Below are 22,085 nucleotides of genomic sequence, written 5' to 3' on the forward strand. Positions count from 1 at the left end.
ATTAATTGTGCTGTTTCTTTGCAAGTATATGTGAAGTGTACTAGCAATTTCTGAATGAAAATTGTTTCAAAGCCTTTTTCAGTGTAATATTTTGAAATAAATTATACAATTTTGCTCATTCAGTCGTATGATTGTTTAATTTGTTTGACTACATAATATTTATTGACATCATTAATATTGACAACAGTCTATCTTTTGCATGTTTATTGTTACGTTTATTTATTATTATTATTACAGACAGCAACTCTCCTTCCATACATCCACCATAATTCATCAGATCAGTCCCCGTTATGTTAAGGAACTGCCCTGAATGTGCCCGTGGTGTAATGATGTGTTGAAATCGCAGACCCAGCGGTTTTATAAAAGTCTCCGTCTGACAGAGGCCCAGTAGAGCAAGTCAGAGCGCTAGTAGCTGCACTGGCTTTGGTGCGTCTCACCTGGTTTAAATTTGCAGCGGCTTTGGCCACGCGGCTCTTATGGTGTAACATTAACTCTCCTTCCTGTTCCATATGAAAATTTAAGCGTGATCCCAGAGGAGCAGTAAAAGGTTGCACGCTGGCCAAACTGCGCTGCTGGTCGCGCTCACTCGTGGTAGATCATTTAGACCAAACCACAGTCAGCCGGCATCATCAGGAGCGCGCCAATGGACTCGGCTCTTTGGCAACAAAATTTGAGGCCGATAGGAACGATAGGAAAAACGATAGGCACCGTTTATTATCTTGCCACAGTTTTAAACAAATGGGAAGGTTTTGGTTGGAGAGTCAAAATTGACTGTGCAAACTATGATTCAGATTGTATTTTTTTTGACGTATGGCTGCAGGATGAGTCAAGCGTGACTGGTTTGACTGGTTTACTTCACGACGGACATGTGTGCCTTGCATTACTGCTGTTATTTAATGGACAGTTTGAACTCTGAGGTTCGGACTTGCTCAATTCAGGGCAGATGTGGAGTGGATCCAGCTTTCACACATTTTCACGGCTTCTCTTTTACGATGGCATGGCCGATGATACGAAGTAGAGATATGAGATGCTGCCATTGCATTGAAATGATTATTCAAATATTCCAACTGGGGCTGCTAACAATTTGATAACAAAAAACTTTCTTCATTTAAAGTGTGCATTTCCTCAACATTGCACATTCTGTGTCTGAGAGCATGCGTGGCTTCTGCAACATTTTTGCTATTATTATTTTCATTACGGCTAATTTTTATGCAATGCAATGAATTTTGTTACAATTCTGGATCAATGCATGTATTTTCACACCGTATAATAACCAATCATGACCCAACAATCTTGTCTAACAAACTAATGCTCTCATATTATCAGCAATGGGAGTGCAGAAATAAGTCTCGATAAGTGCAAATTTTAAATTTTTATACATTTTTATGTCAAGTAATGGCCGCCTTACCCTCTATCTGTATTGGCTTCAGTTATGTTACTATGACTGATGTCAGTTTTAGGATTAGTTGGTCTGTGTAGTTGGACAGTGAATTGAATCAATTTATTAGTTAGGTCACAAAGTGGACAACAGTGCTTAAATATCAGAAATAATACATTTTATTAGCGTGATGAAAGTGTACACTGTCATTTCAAGTGAATGATTAAACCAAGAGGTTTGTTTTGCATAAAGATGCAAAAAAAAAAAAAAAATTCACTGAGGAATAAGATTTTTTCTATGGGTTAAAAACTATTAAAATTAAAATAAATGCTTGCCATCATCATATAAGCATCCTCAAAATTTGTAGACAGAAATGAACGTCTTTTCAATAAAGAGTTTGCAGATATCTCCCACACACAGTTAATACAATTCTTCTCAGCTACAAAATGCTTATCCGCCTTATGTTGCACCATTTGTAATGGTAGGAGTCACTCCAGACGGTCAGTTTGGGTGTAGCTGCAGTCTCACCTCCTGGCCTTCTTCTCTTTCATGAGCTTTTTGCTCTCCTCTCGTCTCCTCTTGTTGACGGGGTTGCGTGGATCGTAGATCTCAAACGTGTCTTCGTCCTGCATGTTGGCATCTTTTACCTTTCTGGTTTGTTCATCAAAGTGCAGAACATGGGCCATCCTAAATCACAAGGGGAAACAGAGTTCAGTTCAAAAGAACAGCAAAGCACAGCTCACGGGCCACTAAATCATCAAAATCAGAGTTACAAGTGCTGGGAATTTCCCAGTGGAACAGATCAAATCAGAGCAGACTTCCGTCTATGTTACGTCTACGAGTCCACAAAAAGCCTGTTTCAAAGCATGTTTAAGGAAATAATGAAAAATCTGTCATTTATTCCCACTGTGATTGGTGCAATCAATCAATCAATCAATATTATATATATATATATATATACACACATACATACATATATACATATACATAAACATACACACACATTTACTTATCCACCCTTGATATTTCTAATGTACAGATTGACCAGTTTGGAGGTTAAAAATAAATGTACACACATGCAATTGCCTTGTAAACAGTTAATTGACTGAATGTCTTATTACATAATTTGCATGAGACAAGCCTATTCAGCGCAGCAGCAAATCAGTCAGATTGGTATTTGCGATTATTGTATGCATGGGACTAGGGTAGGATTAACCGAAGGACTGATCTTCCGCTTAAGCCTCTATAGCGATGCCCCATGTCTCAATAATACAGCACAGATGCTCATCTACATTGCATTTCTTCAGTAATGCTCTTTCTCTTTCTCCTCACGGCAGGGCTGCAGGTGATTGGCAGGCAGAATAACATTCCACTGGGCATTCCTGAGCGCCAGCATCAGAAAGAAGAGCTCACAGCTGGCAAACGTCGCTTCCTGAGGACTCCTGAAGACTGCAGCCCAATCCAAGACACAGTTTACACTACGCCAACAGGACACAGAACTACAGTTCTGTCATATCTGAGTGGTTCTACTAACAGCTTCTATGATTTCAGATGTCCACAGGAAGATATTTAAAGAGAAATTGCCCTAATGTTGTTCCAAACCCATCCATATTTACAATCACAGTTAATGGGGTCCAATGTCCCCATTAACTTTCACCATACGTGTTCTTCAAAATATGTTCTTTTGTGTTCTACATAAGCCAGTCAGTCATACAAATTTGGAAAGACGGGAGAAAATTACAAATGGATTTTCGTTCTGTTTGAGGTCATATTTAGGGCATTGTTTTTGGAGTAAGCCTAGGATGAGGTGCATATCCACACATCTCACCTCTGCTCTGTTGACCTACATTTCATACTGAGATGATGGCTACAGAGGAACTGTCTGAATCAAGACATGGAGAGAACCTCAAAGAAACATCAGGAAGGGTGAAACAGGTCATTGTTATACATCACGGACACGGCCGAATGGCTCTCTGGGGTCTCATCTAAAGCAAAGAAAGATGCTAAAGGAACTGACATTCCACACCTGTTTGAGCTATTCTGGTGAAGGTCAGAATTTCTGGAAAGACTCCATCCTTCACAAATCCAAATCTTCGGTGCAGGTATCATACTAAACTCACTCGCCTCTAAAGCCCAGGGCTGGTTTGAAAGAACAAGACGTGACGGGACGTTTCAATAATTCAACGACTCCCAGCTGTCATTCAGTATGGTGCAAGTTTTGGTGGTTTCACAGAAGTGTGTCAGGAAATAACTGTAGGAGCTGAAGGAAGATTTTTAAATTGAGCCGGTTGTCCGAGTCAAGACGAATGCATGAAGGAACCGAGAATGGAAGCGGCCTGCTCTCTAAAATTATGAGTGCACTCTTTGGTAAGTAATCCGCCACGCTTCTATTTTGAGCCATCGCAGAACCCCTGGATTCAGCCAAAGAGACGCATAAAGAGTCTGCGAGTGCGTGCGAGCCCATTTTTAAGTGTTCGGCCCAGTGTGTGTGTGTGTGCATGCTTGCGTCCATTTGAAGTCCGTAGGAGATGTGACAGCTCATCTAGAATGTCATGGCTATACTCTGGCAGACCCGCAGGACTCCCGTCGCGTAAAGCAGCTGGCTCTGATAATTTGTCTAGCAGTCTCGGTGATGACAGCCCGTCGGACTCCACGCCTAGAGTTATGGCTCGTGCAAAAATCCCACCGTTTGATTGGGGCTCTTATCAGGGAGGGGCTCCCGCCATGATGCCGAGGCCCTCGGAAGACTCTTCCTGAATTTATTTTTCTTTCGCTTTTGCGAAAGAGGGGGAAGCGGGAGCGGAGGCCTGGGCTCCTGGGCGAAAAGGGGTTTTTGTAGACGCAGACACATGGAATAGTTTACAATCTGGTCCAGACTTGACTTCCAGTGTCTGACCTGTTGTAACCCATGTTCCGTTCGTGGGGTGCAACAGGCGTTCAGAAAGTGGTACAGACTTCCCACTGCTGTTTTTCTAGCACTGGAGGCCTCCCGTCCCTCCTCCTCTCAGGAGTCAGACGTATAACGGCCCAGCGTCGTGGGGGTCCTTAGACAGCAATGACAGCCCATCCTGAAGACGAAGTAACTGATAGGAAACACGGGATCAGACGGCACCCTCCCTTTTGAGCTCACATGTGGTATTTGTTGGAGCATCTAAGTGCATATATTTAGATAAAGACTCAAGGTCTTTGATGAAAAGCGAATACAAGAGAAAAACACACCGTGTCCATTCATTTCCCTGCGGTGGCTTGCGGTGTGAAGAGGGAGGACGACGGTCTGACAGATCTTCGCTTTATCCTCAACACGTCACCGCTGTGGCTGCGGCACGGACTCGTACACCATTAAGACTGATAATTAATCAAGCATAAAGACATTACTCTCTGCAGAGGCATGCGCTCAACCGCATTCTTTACGTTTGATTGTGATTTACGGTTTTCCTGCAAAAGCGTGAATCGGCTGCAGCGGACGTCTACCAAACGGTTAAGCGTAAACGCTCCACATCAAACCCGCAGAGTCACTTCAAACACTCCCAATGGAAAACTACCCTGGGTTTTCAATGAACTGTATCAATGGATAGGGTATACATTAGTGCGGGACCCAAAAAAGCAAACCGCTGAGGCTATACGTTTTAACTGAGACCGAAAAAACAGAATGATTTACCAGTCTGCTTCCCGTAATCCTCGGAAAAACTAGAAGTGCCGTGTGACGCATTGGTCATGGCAGGGCTTTAGAAATAAAGCGTATCTATGAATCACAGTAATGTCCAATCAAGTTGAGCGTTCATTAAATAGAAAAACACATCTTTCAAACTGAAAGCCATAAATGTGGATGAGCAAAATCAGTTTTTAAGTACCTACTGCCATCTCAGAGGCCGTACTTACAAATGCATGCATCTTCATCACATGTGCTAGGACGATTATGGAGAAAACAGAATCTAACCGAAACATTTTTAATTGATACTCTATTTGTGTACTTAAGCGCACAATCAGGGCTATAACTTTGTGCCTTGCATTAAGGATAAAGATTGATGCTCCCTGGAGCCTGATTCATTTTGCAGCATCATAAATGTTATCCTGGCCAAAGAACTCAGCTGTCAATAACACCCTCGGCCCGACATGGAAACGGTCCCATCAGATCAGGACTATAATCTAGAGGATGCCAAAAAGAAAATCTAAGCTGTGTTTAGTCTTCATATTTAACAGAGAGCAAAAATAAAACAGAACAGACTTAATATTTGCTCAGTGAGTGGTGTGTGTGATTTAGTGATCTAGCACCGCTGTGACATAGTAATTATTTATTTTCTGTCTTCATAATCTCATAGTACGCTGTTGGACTGGAATGTCTCCAGTGACATGCAGACAGATGAGGCAGTTGTTACAGCTCATGACATAAACAACGTCCGACACGAGTGATATCGTGAAAACGATCCATAGGGAAGAGTTGGGTAAGATGTGCCACTTTTTACTAATACCTGTTGATAACTGACCCCAAAATATAACTTTTCAATTAAAAGTGCTACAACTTGCCCTATGTTAGGGGTAAACATGTAAAGGGATAAGATGAAGCACTGGGAAAAATGTAAATGATTTATAATCCAAATAAAATTATGAACATAAGAAAAAAAACAAAAAACAATTCCATTCTTAAAGACTACTTTTCTGAAAATGATTTGGATTTTTTTGCATTTGCATTTTATTTGCTATATATAGGCTATGTTTGTCATAGTCATTGGCACAGGCACCATTTAGGAAAAATGTTTTAATAATTCATGGCTAAAAATATATCCAAAAAATTACATGATTTAGACACTGACCATTAACACGTCATATATATTTTGGGCCCTGGAAAAGTTTGCAATGACAAAATTAATTTTAGCTGTCATGCCACAAGCAGCTGGATGTGGTGGAATCTTTCTAAATATATAGTTGCATATAAAAAATATTGTACAACGTTTTCTGAATTAAGGTGTGCGACACACCCCACTCTTCCTTATGGATTTAAAAGGGCTGGAGGAGTCAAACTAGGACGTATCTGACAGAACAGACAAAAGTCTTTCATTTTCAAAGTTGGCGATCTGAGGAGACACGGGTGACCGGTAGCGATGCAGGAGGTTAGTGCTGGTTTGATGTTGGTGGAGCTGGATCCTGGAACCAAAACTTGGTATTCAAAGTGAAGCTAGTTGACCAGCTCACTGGTTATGCTAATTAAAAAGCCTGGTATGGACACCAGCACGTCTAGATCCAAAACATATGCTGGTGTTATGGAAAATTCCAACAATGGTTTATCACCGGGCATTGGTTCTGCTGGCACCCGTAATGAGCGTCTGTTCAAAAGAGAGCACGCGTCTGACTGCAGGTTGACGTGCCCTGTCTGGCGTTCGGTGGGTGAGACACGTTCCATCTGGGCACTCCGTCTGCTGAAGCAGTTATTTACTCAGTTAAGTCAGCTGAGAAAACTACTTCTCCACAAGTGGCTATTGCAGCGCAGCAAAAACAAACACTGCATACTGTTCTAATGGTGTCAGCGCACTGCAGAGCCAAACGCATTACTTGGCTGGAGAGCGAGGTGGCTCAGGCACACTTAAGGCAAGCAGCTGTGCCTGATGTGGAGAGAGGTATGAACGTTTCGCTATGTTAGTCCAAATAAATAGATCTGCTAACCTTAATGCGAAACAGTAGCTGTGCATTGGGACAACCAATGAGGCGCGAGTTATTAAGAATGCATTTGATCACAGACAACTGCAAGTCCATTAGTGCATTAAACCTCTGTAGGAATGGAGAAGCGAGTAAAAGCAACTCACCAGCCCTTATCGTCATCCTCGCCAAGTTCCTCGACGTCTTCCTCTGGAACACTAGGAGACTCCGAAATCACAGATGATAGTTTGGATTTGAAGCGGTCCAAAAGGGCGAGTGTCTTTAGAGGCAACAGAAAGCGTGTTATTTTGACTTTCGGGTGATTTTGAATTAAAAAAAAAATCTCTGTGCATATTCAAAGGAACAGTTCATCTAGAAAATCCTGTCATCACCCTCATTTCTTTCCAAACCTGTATGACTTCCATTCTTCTATTCAACAGAAAGGTCGAGCGATCGAAATAAATCTTTTTTGTGATGATATAAGTTTGAGTAGTGTGAAAGATTTATATTTTTCTACTTTATATTGAACTTTTGTACTCTGAATCTTCATATGATTAATCTGTGAGGAACTACATTTTGTATTGGGTTCTATGGAAGATATTTTGACAAATGTTCAGTATATCCAAACAATGAAAGTAAATAAGGTCCAGTGTTGTTTGGGACTCCACTGGTAACCCTGGTGTCCTGGCCAAATTCCCTCTACTGGCCCTTGTCTATCATGGCCTCCTAATAATCCCCATACACTTGATTGGCTCAATGACTCTCTCTCCTCTCCACCTGTAGCTGGTGTGTGGTGAGCGCACTGGCGCCGTGGTGCTGTGGCTGCCGTCGCATCATCCAAGTGGATGCTGCACACTGGTGGTGGTTGAGGAGAGACCCCCCAACATGATTGTAAAGCGCTTTGGGTGTACAGCAATACACAATAAAGCGCTATATAAATGCATCATTCTTCATTCATTCATGTTAATTGTATGGACAAAAACAGCTGAAACAAACTGACATTATCTGAAAATTTTGGCATGCCCTCCAGCATGTTCAAGCAGTGACATTCGATTTTTTCTTGAGTCAAATCTTTGCTATGAATAATTAAATTGGCCTTACAACAGATAATTGACTAACAGCCTGTGGTCAGACTCTGCGGTAGACCGCATGAACAAATAACTTGCAAATTCTGAATGATAGCCCACAAACAAAACTCTCAACATTTGCACAAAGGAAAGGAACGGTGGAATACAGTACGGTGGAATCTTTCAGAAAAGCAAATGGTTTAAATAACACTTCTTGTTCTTTAGGACAGACTTTTGTATTTAATAGTGAAAACAAATGAAGGAAATGTAAAATGAACTACATACAGACACATTTAATGTCAGAAAGGATCTGTTACACATTTTTTCTTTGTGTTAATGGCAATATTTATGACACGTAAACTGTCTGAATTCTTGACACTTGGGAGAATTTACCTTTTTTCCAGTCTTCTACCATTATATTTAGTTTCAACAAACTAATAACAAGTCTTGTGCTTCATGTTTTGTGTATTTGAAGTAATTTAGTATTAATATTGCATTATCATTAAATAACGAATACAATTTTGTTAGTATGACTTTAGACTTGCAATACAGCACACAAGTTGCCACATTATTCTTCATAAATTCTCCTGTTTCCCAGAAGAAAGAAAGTCAAAAAGTTTTGGAACTTGAGTAAATGATGGCAGCATTCTCATTCTTAGGTAACCTGATCCTTTAAGAAGAAACTTGTCATTTATTTCAAGCTGGAATAAGCCAGAACTTTCCAAATCTTGTCTTTACCATTATAAGAGCTGAAGAAAATCTTAAGTGTGTTGAAGCTAAGACATACCTGAGCCTCTCGGCCAGAACCTTTCTTCAGTTTCTGCTTCCTCGTGTCTTCATACTTCTTCCTGCTCTCCAGGTACTCTGTCACCGCCTCACTGGTCGGCTTACTGTCACCTTTGAGAGAAAACAAGAGCGATTACAATCTAGATAAGAGAAATTAACTTCCCTTCAGGGATCAATCTGTCTCTTATTTTATATTTTATATATATATAGTAGTGTAACTAACTTGAAAGGATTTACATGAAAAGAAAAACAGCTGAATTCCAGAGCAGAAGTTATTATTATCATATGGACATAACTATGAAATACATAAAGTTTATACTGCTATAAACTTAGATGAAGATGACAGCTCCTGTGGACCACTTCCTTCCAAGAATAATCATATGCCAATGCCAAAATTTAGGTCTTAAGACCCTCATCAGTGCAAAGGCCAAAATTTAAGACTTTTGCAGTCCAAATGACTTTCCGCGCTATAAGGAGATGGATTTTATTCAAATTATAAGGAAACACATGTGATATACAGACATATATACTGAAAGGATTAAACAAATGAAATGGGAAACACATCAAAATGTGTTTATGTAACACTGAGGCTCTCCCATCCTTCAAAATAGTCAGAGCGAACACTACAAAATAAGGGGGAAAAAGACAGAATATGAGCCAATTCGTTTACAGTTGTCATGCAACGTTGCAACTTTATGCTTTAATATAAAATACACGCTCACAGCCTTTTTATAATGGCTTTAAATGCAATTCATCCAGAATTTATATTAAGCTATTTGTTTTATAATGGGGAGAGATGTGTGGGTGTGAAAATTTCATAGATATTAAATAAAAAATATTCAGAAAAGTCCAATCATCATATGCATTTTCCTGTAACTGCAGGAGGCTTAAGACTCTTAACGGTCATATAAAATTATTTTCTAATCATACGCACCAAATTGAAAGGTGCCTAAAAATAAAGTGTATTCTACAAATCCCACGCCAGAATTGCAGGAATTGGAAAAGTCAATAACATTAAGGCTGGACTGTTGACACTGGTGTCTACAGGCATTAATGTGCCACTGCAAATTCCCCAGCTCAGACGGCAAGGGCGCTGACGTCACAGATCGCCCCGGCGGGTACAGAGCTTCTTTCGACTACACCTGCCCTCACGGCAACTATGACTGAACGCTTTCTCCACAACAAGCTCAAGGGGAACAAACTACATCAGACGGAGCCTCCAACATCTGGGTGATTTATTTCAGTTAGCGCTGTCAAGTAACGAAAAATCTTTTTCCCCTCACAAATGGAACACTTGTTTATTCTTCGTATTTATGGTGCACTGAAAACCACACTGGAGAGAGGCTGGAAATTTGTTTTTCAGCAACCGAGAGAGCGTGCCATGCGTTCGTCTGAGAGCCACTGACTGTGTTTGAAAATGTTTAGTCTGTGGCATGAGCTAATAGAAAACTAGAAAGACAGAAAGAAAGTAATGAGCCAAAGACTATTAAAACGCATTGACTGTGTAGAGAACCGAACACTCTACCTCTTCAAATCTATAAAACAAGGGCTGCCAATATGAGCTGAGAGCATGTTTATCATGGCCGCTGTCCAGACAGTGAAAGATACAGCTTTGATAGGACTGAAATAAACATGTATTAAAACAAAGTACAAGAACTTTTACATTCGAGTAGTTTGTATATGCAGTGCATACATGGCAATAAATCAGAAATAAATATTGCTGCAACAGTTTTAACGTCTCTTTAAAGGACTACTAAATTATATTATATTATATCATATTATCTATCGTTGAAAAGGTTGGGGTCAGTAAGATTTTTTTTCTGAAAAAAATGTATACTGTTATTTAGCAAGGATGCATTATAGTAATCAAAAGCGACAGTATTTAATATTATACAAGATTTTTATTTCAAATAAACGCTGTTTAAACTTTCTATTCATCCAAAAAAATCCTCAACAAATAAATAGCAGTTTCCACAAAAACATTAAGCAGCACAACGGTTTTCAGCATTGACAATAATTATTCACGTTAGCCGCAAACAGCACATCAGATTTCTGAAGGATCATGTGACACTGCAGACTGGAGTAATGATGCTGAAAATACAGCTTTGATCAGGGGAGTACATTACGTTTTAAATATAAAAACAGAACAATTTATTTTTGATTGCATACATGGTGAGCCTTTCAAAACATAAACAAAACCTACTGCCCTTAAACTTTTGAACACTGTCTTTGTAACAATTTTTAAAAAATATAATAAAATTAACTACAATAAAATTTAAAATCAGACTTGTCAGCTACTCAGATATTCAAAGTGATTCAGTGAATGAATATACTGCTTGACTCAGAAATAACATTTCAAAAGTTCAAGAAGCTGCAAATAGCGTTGATTAGGGCCAAATAGTCAATATTACATTACAAAATGTTGATAATTATGTTCATATTTTTGTTGTTATTTATTGTGGTTTAATAGTCTTTTGATCTCACAAAATGGGATTATTTTTAACATGGGATTATTTTAGACTCATGACAATCATTTTTAACCAGACCATGATGTGACAAGAAATGAAGATGCAGCTTTAATCAGTTCAATTAATAAAGTTGGTCATTTAAATATATTTATTTATACATTTTATTATGAGGCTATTGTTACTATCCGGCTCAATCAATCAAAAAGAGATAGAGTGGAGGAAAAAAAAAAAAAAAAAAAAGAGTGAAAGTGACGTCCGTTCAATTTAAAAAAAAATTTTTTACATTAAATTGAAGTGACTAATTAAATGCCGTTTTAAAATGGTTAAATTGACAAGATCTGAATTATTGTAGAGCAGATGAATAATTGTAGCATTAATACAGTTGAATGATTTTTCTAATAATCGTTAGATTGGTCATTTCCAAAATGTATCGTTAGTTGTGATTGATGCTTCACTTGACTTTAGGCAAGACCCACTTTATCAGGACATGAGAACCTGCTGAACTAGATCCCATTAATACGCCTGACAGGCAAACATCTCGTCCTTTAGTTGAAAGCTGGGCCGGACTTACCCGAGGTGTAATGTTCAGGTAGAGTGGAACTTAATTGAATAACTAAAGTTTGAGTGAAACAGGTTATTTGAAGAGAATGGCTGTCATTAGCTACTCAAACCATGCAATTACTCATTTACACAGGCATTCAACGAATGAATGCCACAAATTCAGAGCTGTGATTGAAATCACCTTTCTGAAAAGTCAGTGCTGGTAACAACCCTTTTCTATGTGATTTATGTGAGCAAAAAGTGATGCCTTCCACTCGGCCTGCTGAACGCTCGCGCTCGGGCCCAGCTGCAGACCACGACTCTCAGGCCTGCTGAATGATGGCACCCTCAGGGCCTACAACAGCAGCACACTCCATCGACTCCAGCTGGTGTTGCTAAGTACTGTCTTTGAGTTTGACGGCTATTCTAACAACATTCCATCCCTCTCCTGTCACTCGGGCCAAAACGAGCTACAAATCAAGCAACTGGCAACAGGGGGTTGATGGGGACGACATACACCTCGTCATTTGGGAGGTGGAGTATTTCCCTTCTGCTGGTCAAGATCGAGGGGATGAATTCAAGGCTTCTTGAGGCTACAGTAACTGGGTTCTATCAGTCAGCACAGGAAGACCTGAGCTTCTGCTGGGTGTTACACTATATAATTCAATGTTAAAGATCTGAGCTTAATCAGAAGGAACACAGTTAATCTGGTGTTCAAGACACCACCGTAACTTACATGTAGGAACGCAATCATCCTAAAAATGTAGGCTACCAAAAATAATTACACATGAAAGTAGCAGTTCCCAACCTGTGCATATCTGGAGTCAGACTCCGTCAAAGTCAAACATTTAAGGCCCTTCTACAAAGGCCTGTTTACAGAGTTGCTTGCTTTTTTCTAACGTTTTATTAGAAATTGTGGAAATAGATCCTTTCTTTTCTTTAAAAAAAAACCCTCAGATATGATGATGAGACATTTAAAATAGCAGTGAATTTTAGAGCATTTAAAATGAGAAATGTGAAGTTTATAATTTTATAAAACCACTTACATTAATTCTTCTATTGAAACTTGTGTATTACTGGAGCTGTAAATATTTTTTACATTCATTTTAGCTGTTGCATTGTCATGGTAATATGTAAAATTAGATTTGACAAGGTTAGCAAACTTTTTTTTCACACTAAAACATGTCAACATACCTACTGTTTCCTTCTTGTGGCTATACTTTTAAAACAATGAGTACTTTTAATGCTTATGGATAGGCCCCATTTATTTCCACTGTAAGTGCCTCACTGTAGTAATATATATATATATATATATATATATATATATATATATATATATATATATATATATATATATATATATATATATATATATATTTAGATTTATTTGAGCTTAATTGGTTTTGTGTGTTTGTATAAAAATACAATATGTATAAATACAATATGTGGTTCAGTACCAATCAAAACTTTGGAAAAATAAGTTTGTTTGTTTTTTCTTTTTGAAAGAAGTCTCTTATTATCACTAAGGCTGCATTTATTTAATCAAAAATTACAGTAAAAAAAAAAAGACATTGTGAAAGTGTAATAATTCAAAAGAACTGTTTTCTATTTTAATCAATTAAATTAATAAATTAAATAATTAAATAAAAATAATAATAAAAATAATTAATTAATTAATGCTTGTTTGTTGTTGTTTTCTTTTGATTTATTATACAATTAACAAAAAGCAAAAAAGGCCTCTAACACTAGCTTGCTCTATTATATCAGTTTTCTTTTTATTTATTACATAATTGTTTTTAAAAACCTTGCTACATGTACTTTAAGCTAACTGAGACTTGTTATAGCACTTGCATATCATTGTTCTTTTGTTGATTTTGATTGCTTCCATCGTCCTCATTTGTAAGTCGCTTTGGATAAAAGCATCTGCTAAATGACTAAATGTTAATGTAATGTTATGTAATGTACATGATCTTCAGAAATCATTCTAATATGCTGATTTGCTGCTCAAGACACATTTATTCTTATTAATGTTGAAAACAGTTTTGCTGCTTTATATTTTCAACTGTGACACATTACCATTAAAACATTCAAAGAAAACATCTAATTAAAATGTAATTAATACTTCTATTCATCAATGATGCATTAAATGGATCAAAAGTGACAGTAAAGACATTTATAATGCTACAAAATATTTCTAAATCAAATTAATCCTGTTATTTTGGATCTTATATACAGCAAAGAATCCTGAAAAAAATAACGATTTCCAAAGATATTACGCAACAAAAATGGTTTAACACTGATAATAATGAGAATCATTATTTATAATTAAGCACTAATAATAATTGATAATAAATCAGCAGCAAATCAGCATATTATTATGATTTCTGAAGGATCATGTGACACTGAAGACTGGAGTCATGATGCTGAAAATTTTAAAACGCATTCAATAGAAAAGAGTTATTTTAAATTGTAATAATATTTCACATTATTAGTTTTACTGTTTTTAGTGAACTTATCCAATTTACAGTTACCAACTAAAAGTTTTACTTTAAAAAAATGAAAATATGATATTGATATTTACTGGTGCACTACAAATGCACTGATATTCTTTGATAAGAAATACAAAGGCTATTACATCTTTTTATAAAATTAGACTCTCACAATTTCTCTTGCACATCAATGTGTTTGACTGACAAGGCACCATTGAAATAAAACACCCTGTGCACACAGGCATAACCTGTATAAATAACTCCGAGTGGTAGAAAGAATGTTGCCACATCATTTAGGGTGGGTATAAAACGGACAGTGTTTTTAGCATGTCTCTCTTATTTTTGGCTCTCACAAATCACAGCCATGCCAAGAAAGAGAAAACCAGACTAGACGAACATGCTATAATTTATGTCTTGAAAACTGAAGAGATGTCGGTTGAAAATAATAATTCAAAAAGGTACAAATGTCTTCTAGTTTGCTTGCTGAATTGCGGAGGAGACAATTGGCTTCTTCCTAAAATAAGATACCAGATGCCAAGAGAGCGGCTTGCTGTTATTAGAGAGAGGGGAGGAATGTGTTTGCTTTCAGAACTGAATATAAAGCTGGAAGTAGCCTCTGTGGACACATGAACACTAGAGAAGCGGACTCAAGTCCAAACATTGAGATTAGGAGGTGGGACCAGATGACTAGATGGCAAGAGAGCCAACTTTCACTTTAACAGAGAGGCAGAACATCAACGAGGACAGTTTAAAATGTAAGGACTGAAGTTCAGTTTTAAACGTGATTTAGATTATTATTCTTGCATTTTGTTAAGTTGAAAATGAACAGATCGAATGTGTACATTTTAATGTTAGTATATGCAGTCAAATTAATGTTAAAATTATTAATATTTTAAAAAAAGATTTATTCAAATGTTTTTAAGAAATATTAACAATATATAAAAATATATAATATTTGTATAAAATTTATATTTACACACACACACACATATGTATATATATATATATATATATATATACACACATATGTTGCATTAATTCTTCAGATATTAAAATCAGGGAATGTGTCGTATCAGTTATATCCATTACTTCTGTATTCTGAATCTTGCATTCGATGATGACACACACAAACCAGGATGAAGATGAGGGAGCTGACTTTGAGAGAAAAGCAAGCAATTCAGATGCTAAAAGAAAAGAGGAAGTCAATCAGAGCTCTAGCAAAAACAAAGGGCATGGAGAAATCAAGAGTTTGGAAACCACCAGCAACCAACAACGACCTGATCGGCTGAGAAAACAACAGTAGCTGATGACAGACAAATCATAAAAGCTGTGAAAATTAACCCTAAAAGACGTGTCTGTAAAATCAGCAACAACTTCCAGAAAGCTGGGGTGATGCTCTGACAATCTACTGTCCTCACGAGACTTCGACACAGAATTACAGATGCTACACAGCAAGATGCAAACCTCTGACCAGCACCAAACATAGAAAGGCAAGATTAGAGTTTGTAAAAAAGCACAAAGGTGAGCCAGAAGAGTTTTGGAACTGTGTTTATGGACCGATGAGACAAAGATGAACTTTTAAGTGATGGGAAAGCACAAATGTGGAGAAAAAAAGGAACTGCAATGATCCCAAGCATACAGCCTCATCTGTAAAGCATGGTGGAGGTGGTGTCATGGCATGGGCATGCATGGCTGTCTCTGGAACAGGCCCTCTCAACTTTACTGATGACTTAATGTATGATGACAGTAGCAGAATGAATTTGGAAGGGTACAAAACCATCTTGCCTACCAATATTCAAGAAAATGCCACCAGATTCATTGGGAAGTGCTTCATATTGCATCAGGACAATGACCCAAAACACCCTGCCAGTTCAGTCAAGGAATTTATAAGGGCAAAGAAATGGAAAGTCTTAGATTGCCCAAGTCAGTCTCCAGATTTAAATCCGATTGAACATGAATTTCACCAGCTGAAGAGGAGAGTAAAGGCAGAAACTCCCCAAAACAAGCAACAATTGGAATTGTCTGCATTAAAGGCTGGGAAAAGTATTTCAAAGATGAGACCAAGAGTCTGGTGATGTCTATGGGTCACAGACTCACTGCTGTGATTGTGTGCAAGGGATCTGCAACTAAATAATAGCTTTTAATCTTTTATATCTGTCTTATGTTCAACTGTCCCAATACTTATGCTCACATCAATGAGTGGGATGAACTCTAAAAGTGCTGTTCTTTTTATTTGGTAAAACATGTATGTGTTGAAACGGCTAATAATAAAATGTGTCATTCTGTAGTTTTGTCTCATATTCATCTTTTAATCATATTTGCAAATGTCTTGACTCCGCAGCCAACAGAGCAATTTTGTCTTTACTGTCCAATACTTCTGGAGGGGACTGTGTGTATGTGTGTGTGTGTGTGTGTGTGTGTGTGTATACACACACACACACACGTATGTATGTATGTGTACACAAAATACAATACACAAAATTCCTTAATATTAATATTAAACTACATTGTGCCCTATTTTTATGGACTTTTCTTAGAATGAAGTTATATTTAGTTAATTTATTTATAATAATAATAAAAGGATAAATAGTAATTATTAAAATATAATTATTATTATTATTATTAAGGAATTAAATGAATTCCACCACAATCTGTGCAATTTAAGCACAGAGAACTGTTAAAAGTTTAAAACTTTTTAATGTTTTTTAACTTTGACACGGCTTCTTAAAATCATGGCACTTTTGCACAGTCTGTTTACAAAGACAATTGACAAATGGGTTCCTGTGGGCAAAAGTCCATTTCTGCCACTGTAATTTTTTCCTGTGAATAATTAAATCAATACATAAATATCTGCGTATCTATCAACAGTGACGTGAGCATTTCACGTGTCTTTAACAGTTTGGTAAACCGTGTCTTTCACAGTCATTACGAAAGCCCTTCGCAACACAAAACTGACAGTCTTAAAAACATAATGTACCTCTGTCAGCATTATGATTTGTAACACTTACATTTTTATTTATTTCTTTTACATTGTATTGTATAAGCAAAGACTGGTCACTCCACATTGCCCACAAAAATGTGGATAATGTCAACACCGTACTGGCACAAGTGACTGTTTAAGTGTTTTGTCAAGAAACTGTCACAGCGCCAAACGAAGAGCAAATGAGAGAATGTTAAAGCCTTCTGTAATATACATTTGCATCCAATTACATTTCTTACACATTATAAATTCTAAACGTTAAGTTCAACTAACTAAAGTTTAAACTAATGATTGTGTCATTGCACAAACTCTCTAAAATGGCTCTTTGTAATTCTTTTAAGAATAAATGCCGTCCTTCTTGCTCAAGTAAGTAGGTCTTAAACATGCACTGGCTTCTGAGTGTAAATAGGACATTCCAGGCCAAACGTTAAAAAACATTGACTAGGGTGAAGGGACACACCTTTGCCCCCTAAAAACACACAATGTGAAGACAGTGATATACAACAGGGCCATTGGAAAGCTCTGCAGAGGTCAAAGGTTTGTCTGTGCAAATCTCAAGCATGCAGTAATCCTCACAGGAAGTCAAGCAAAAAACCTAGAGTCTGGAGTGCTCTCTGGATCTGAGAAACAGAAAAGGCTTCGAGCCCTGTTTGCACTTCCGGCAAGTTCTTAGTGCCTTTACCAACAGACGTTAGACTGAATAGACCATTTAAGAGAAAACAAGTTCACTTTTCTGATCACAATTCCTCTTCATCACTGATGCACAGCTCAAAAGTCCTGTGAGGATAATGTCTTCGTCGGTAATGACAGGAACCTTCAAATAGCTTGTTGCTCTTGTCTGATTTGGCCACAAAATATTAAGTTTGCAGACATTTGGGAGGTGGAGGCACATTTCTATGGTTATGATAAATATTAGAAAGGAATTCTGTCAGAGCACACTTTGCAAACAGGAGAATATTAGAAACTAGACTTTAACTTTATTGTAATAACTTGACTCCTTCACACGAGTTTGAGAGTCCTGTTACAATCACACTAGTCAATGAGTGAATCGCATGAAAGCCCGGCCAGGTCATATTTCACTTCAGTTTGAACTATATTTGGCATAATGAAAAAGTATATTTTTAAGACTATTCATTTTTGCATTTTAATGGTATTTTTATATTAAGCAATTAAGCATCCTTTCCCCCAAACGTCCACAAAGAATTCATTTGATTCTCATTACTACAACACAATTGTTTATACATAGCTATAGCAATAAATCTGTATATTCTGATTATCTTTTAATATTTGAAATCACTATGAATTAAAAACAATACAAATACGATATGAACTAGTGTCTGTGAATATTAAGCTGCAAAAATACTCTTTAAATATGAATTGTTCTGCGTGTCTGTGTAAATTAATGGCTTTTGTTTACCGCACACATACTGAAGCGCTTATGATGCTCATGGTGTTTTCAGCCTCTGCCGCCTCACTATACGAGTACATGAACATAGATGTGCTCTAAAACTGTCACTTCATGATTTCTTTTGAGTAAAACTATCGTCATATCATATACAAACAGAAATACAGAGGTCTTCACAGCATCCTGTCAAAATAAAAGTTCAGTTTAACTTGAAGCAACTGTGACAGAAATATATTGCTTAATGTAATGATAGAACTACTGCAAAATTTTTATTAAAACATTATTCTTTTAAAGGAATATTTACCATAAAAACACAACACAGTAATTCAAAAATTACTGTTTTTTACAAAACAGTAAAAACAATAATAATAATAAATTATATAAATATTTAAATAAAATCAATTAATTAGAGATGCTTTTGATTATTAACATTTAATGAAACCATTAAACTGAATTTGAGGGGGGGGAAAAAACATTTCATAGTGCCTTAAAATGTAATCGTAGTTAAACTTGTTAATAAACTGCTGTTAAATTGTGTAGGTTTCATGATTTCAATTAATTAGACACAAAGGTACTGTATGGATTCAAAAGTAAAATAGAAACAGTGTCATATGGACCATTTCATTTGGCCATTTTTAGAGACTGTGGTCACTGCTGCTTTCACCGGGGAATATTTAAATAAATGCAATTTACTTTATTTTGTCAGAGTCTTTATTCGGAAAGACTCTGACAAAGATCAAATCCAACTGAATTGTTTGAACGATCAATTCAACATATTAAATTACAAATGACACTGAGCCCACTTTTAGATCATTATGTGAAATTTCTTCTTATGTATTCCAAAGATTTCACAGGTTTGGAATGATATGGGGTTGAGTAAATAATTACCGAATAATGACCAAAACAGTTTCACTGCTCTTCAAAATGCTCACAAAAGGCAAGCAATTAACTAGGCATGTCTAAAAGAATCGACTAAATAACAGTTAGCAATGACAAAGGTTTAATGTTATCCACACGCTCACTCACAGCCAACATTCAGGTTTTAAAAACACACACACACACACACACACACACAGCAGCTTCAGATATTTTTAACATAAAAAGCCAGGCCTGATGTAGAAAAACAAACCTCTGAAAAAAGAACAATTCAGTTGTTTGGAGGATCATGTTGACTTGATTTTGTGAGAGGTTGAAATACTTTCATTACACCATATGCGAGAAATAAATGACGCTTTCACTGTTAAAACATGACATTTCAAAGAATACTGGTCATTTTACAGAGCTTTTTTTGCAACAGCTGTGATTTTGTGGCACAGACACTCACCCTCACTGACATCCTCTTCTTTCTTCACACCATCTTCTTTTCGCTGTTTGATTGCAAGTAATTCTTTCTTCAGTTGGCGAGCTTCTTTTCTCAATTCATCACTGTGGAAAGACATTCAACCGAGAGCTGGAATTAATTTCCAGTCTTGGAAGGAACACTTTCTCAATAAGTCTTGCAAAATGTAGAAGGGAAAAACATGTTACGGAAGGAAAAACATGTAGCACATTTTTTATTCATAGCAATTGAAGATATTTTCCTGCTATCTGAGATAAATCATTCAAGTAATGAATAAAACAAGTTAACGTGACATGGACAATGGCCGAATCTTAAATATACTCAAAAGACCAAATGTTTTCAAGCACAAATTGAAATTTAAAAATACGAAAAAAAATAAATCCTTGGATGTAGCCAACTCATAACAGACACGAAATATTTCAAATATGAACAACCATTCAAATGTTCTAACAAAAGAGCAACAACCTCATGAAATTCATTTTTTCTTGTTCTGTGCAAATGTGTGTAAATACTTCCATAAGCCATCTTCCAAGTTATTTGTTGACATGCGGTCACAAATCAAAAAGAGCTGCTGTATGTGTAAGGTTTCGCAAGAGCGAACTTCCAGATTGTAACTAAAGTCAACAACAAGAACATTTCTGAATGTCTGCAGGGTGCTGATCTTCATTTTTGTATTATTATTTATTTATTTGAAATGGTTGATATGAAAACACAATCCTCAGAGCAGCACACAGGATATGAACATCTCCTCAGCTCCGGGGTTTCCAAATGATTAAGCTTTTCATTCCACAATTAACAAAGGGATTGAGTGTTCACTAAAAATGGGAATAAATCCAACAGTTACCTTAGGTATTGTGTTCCAATGTGTCAGAAACAAATACGTGCATTAGAAGTATAAAATTCTCTAATAAATCGTGTGGCGCCTTGGTAGATCAAACGTTCAGCATGCATGGCTTCCAGAGAGTTCAGGGTTCTGGCACCTCAAGAGGAGATGTGGCTGAACCGATACACCTCAACCCCTCTGAGCTCAAACAGTGAGGTCTTACTATGATCTTTAGCATGGCTGTGGAGCTAATCAGTGCTCTTTAACTGGCAAAAGAAACCTACATCACTAAAGTACTGCTTCAAAACCGGTGAATATCAATTCATATAGACTGCAGAAATGAGAATGAAAACAATTCAAAACCTTCTAAAGAAGACTTGCAGATCAGCTCAAATGAAAAACAACTCAATAGCATTTTATTGCACTACCTGTAGACTAATAATCATCACAAGCGCACACACTATTTAATTGCAATTGACTTATTGGGAGTTCAGCCCTCAGAATCACATTGAATGTTGCCAAAAATGGCTAAAATGAAAAATAAAATGCATAATTAGGTCCATATTTGACTCATTTTTGTAGAGCTGTTACTATATTTAGAATTCGGCACAATCATTGTTTACATTATCAATCATTTTGTGACTTCAAAATGCTGGTTATCGCTATGTTATGTTGCAATGCTTAAAGGGACAGTTCACCAAAAAATGAAAATTCTCTCATTAATTACTCACCCTCGTGTAGTTCCAAACCTGTAAGACTTTCATTCATCTTCGGAACATAAATTAAAGCTTCAGTCCGTAACTTATGTGGTGCTCTAGCGGTTAATAAACAGAACTGCATGTATTTTGCAGAAGAACATTGTAGCCGGAGCTACTTCTCTCTGTTTATACCTATGACGAATCCCGCAGGTACTGGGCTACTCCGCAGCAGTTCCACCAGTGCCAGTCTGAATATAAAAACTTAATGGATTATAATATAACAATATAAAAATGAAGTGGATTCATGATGTACTCGCTTATATTCATTTTGTAAATTTTGAGCACAAAAAAAAAGTTACGGACTGCAGCTTTAAGATATTTTTGATGAAATATTGATGAGCTGTTCCCAGACCCAGATAATGGCGGAAGACGTGATTTGGAGGTAAAGAACTGTTGAATAAAGTCGTTATTTTTGCTTTCT

The 22,085-nt window shown here is 37.0% G+C and overlaps 1 protein-coding gene across 2 annotated transcripts in view; it reads right to left on the bottom strand.

The window, feature by feature from the left end:
- Nucleotides 1–1,536: 1,536 nt before the first annotated feature.
- The window catches only part of LOC306865457 (spliceosome-associated protein CWC27 homolog), a 48,184-nt gene continuing 27,635 nt past the window's right edge, over nt 1,537–22,085 (bottom strand). For both annotated transcript variants that reach the window (XM_079410057.1, XM_079410058.1), the window contains exons 12-15: nt 20,069–20,169; nt 8,864–8,973; nt 7,177–7,289; nt 1,537–2,065 (exon numbers count right to left, since the gene is read on the bottom strand). In XM_079410057.1, coding sequence (XP_079266183.1) covers nt 1,903–2,065; nt 7,177–7,289; nt 8,864–8,973; nt 20,069–20,169 — 487 coding nt within the window. In that variant the 3' untranslated portion in view covers nt 1,537–1,902. The remainder of the gene's footprint in view (nt 2,066–7,176; nt 7,290–8,863; nt 8,974–20,068; nt 20,170–22,085) is intronic.

This window comes from Barbus barbus, assembly GCF_936440315.1.
Source record: "Barbus barbus genome assembly, chromosome: 47".
NCBI lineage: Eukaryota > Metazoa > Chordata > Actinopteri > Cypriniformes > Cyprinidae > Barbus > Barbus barbus.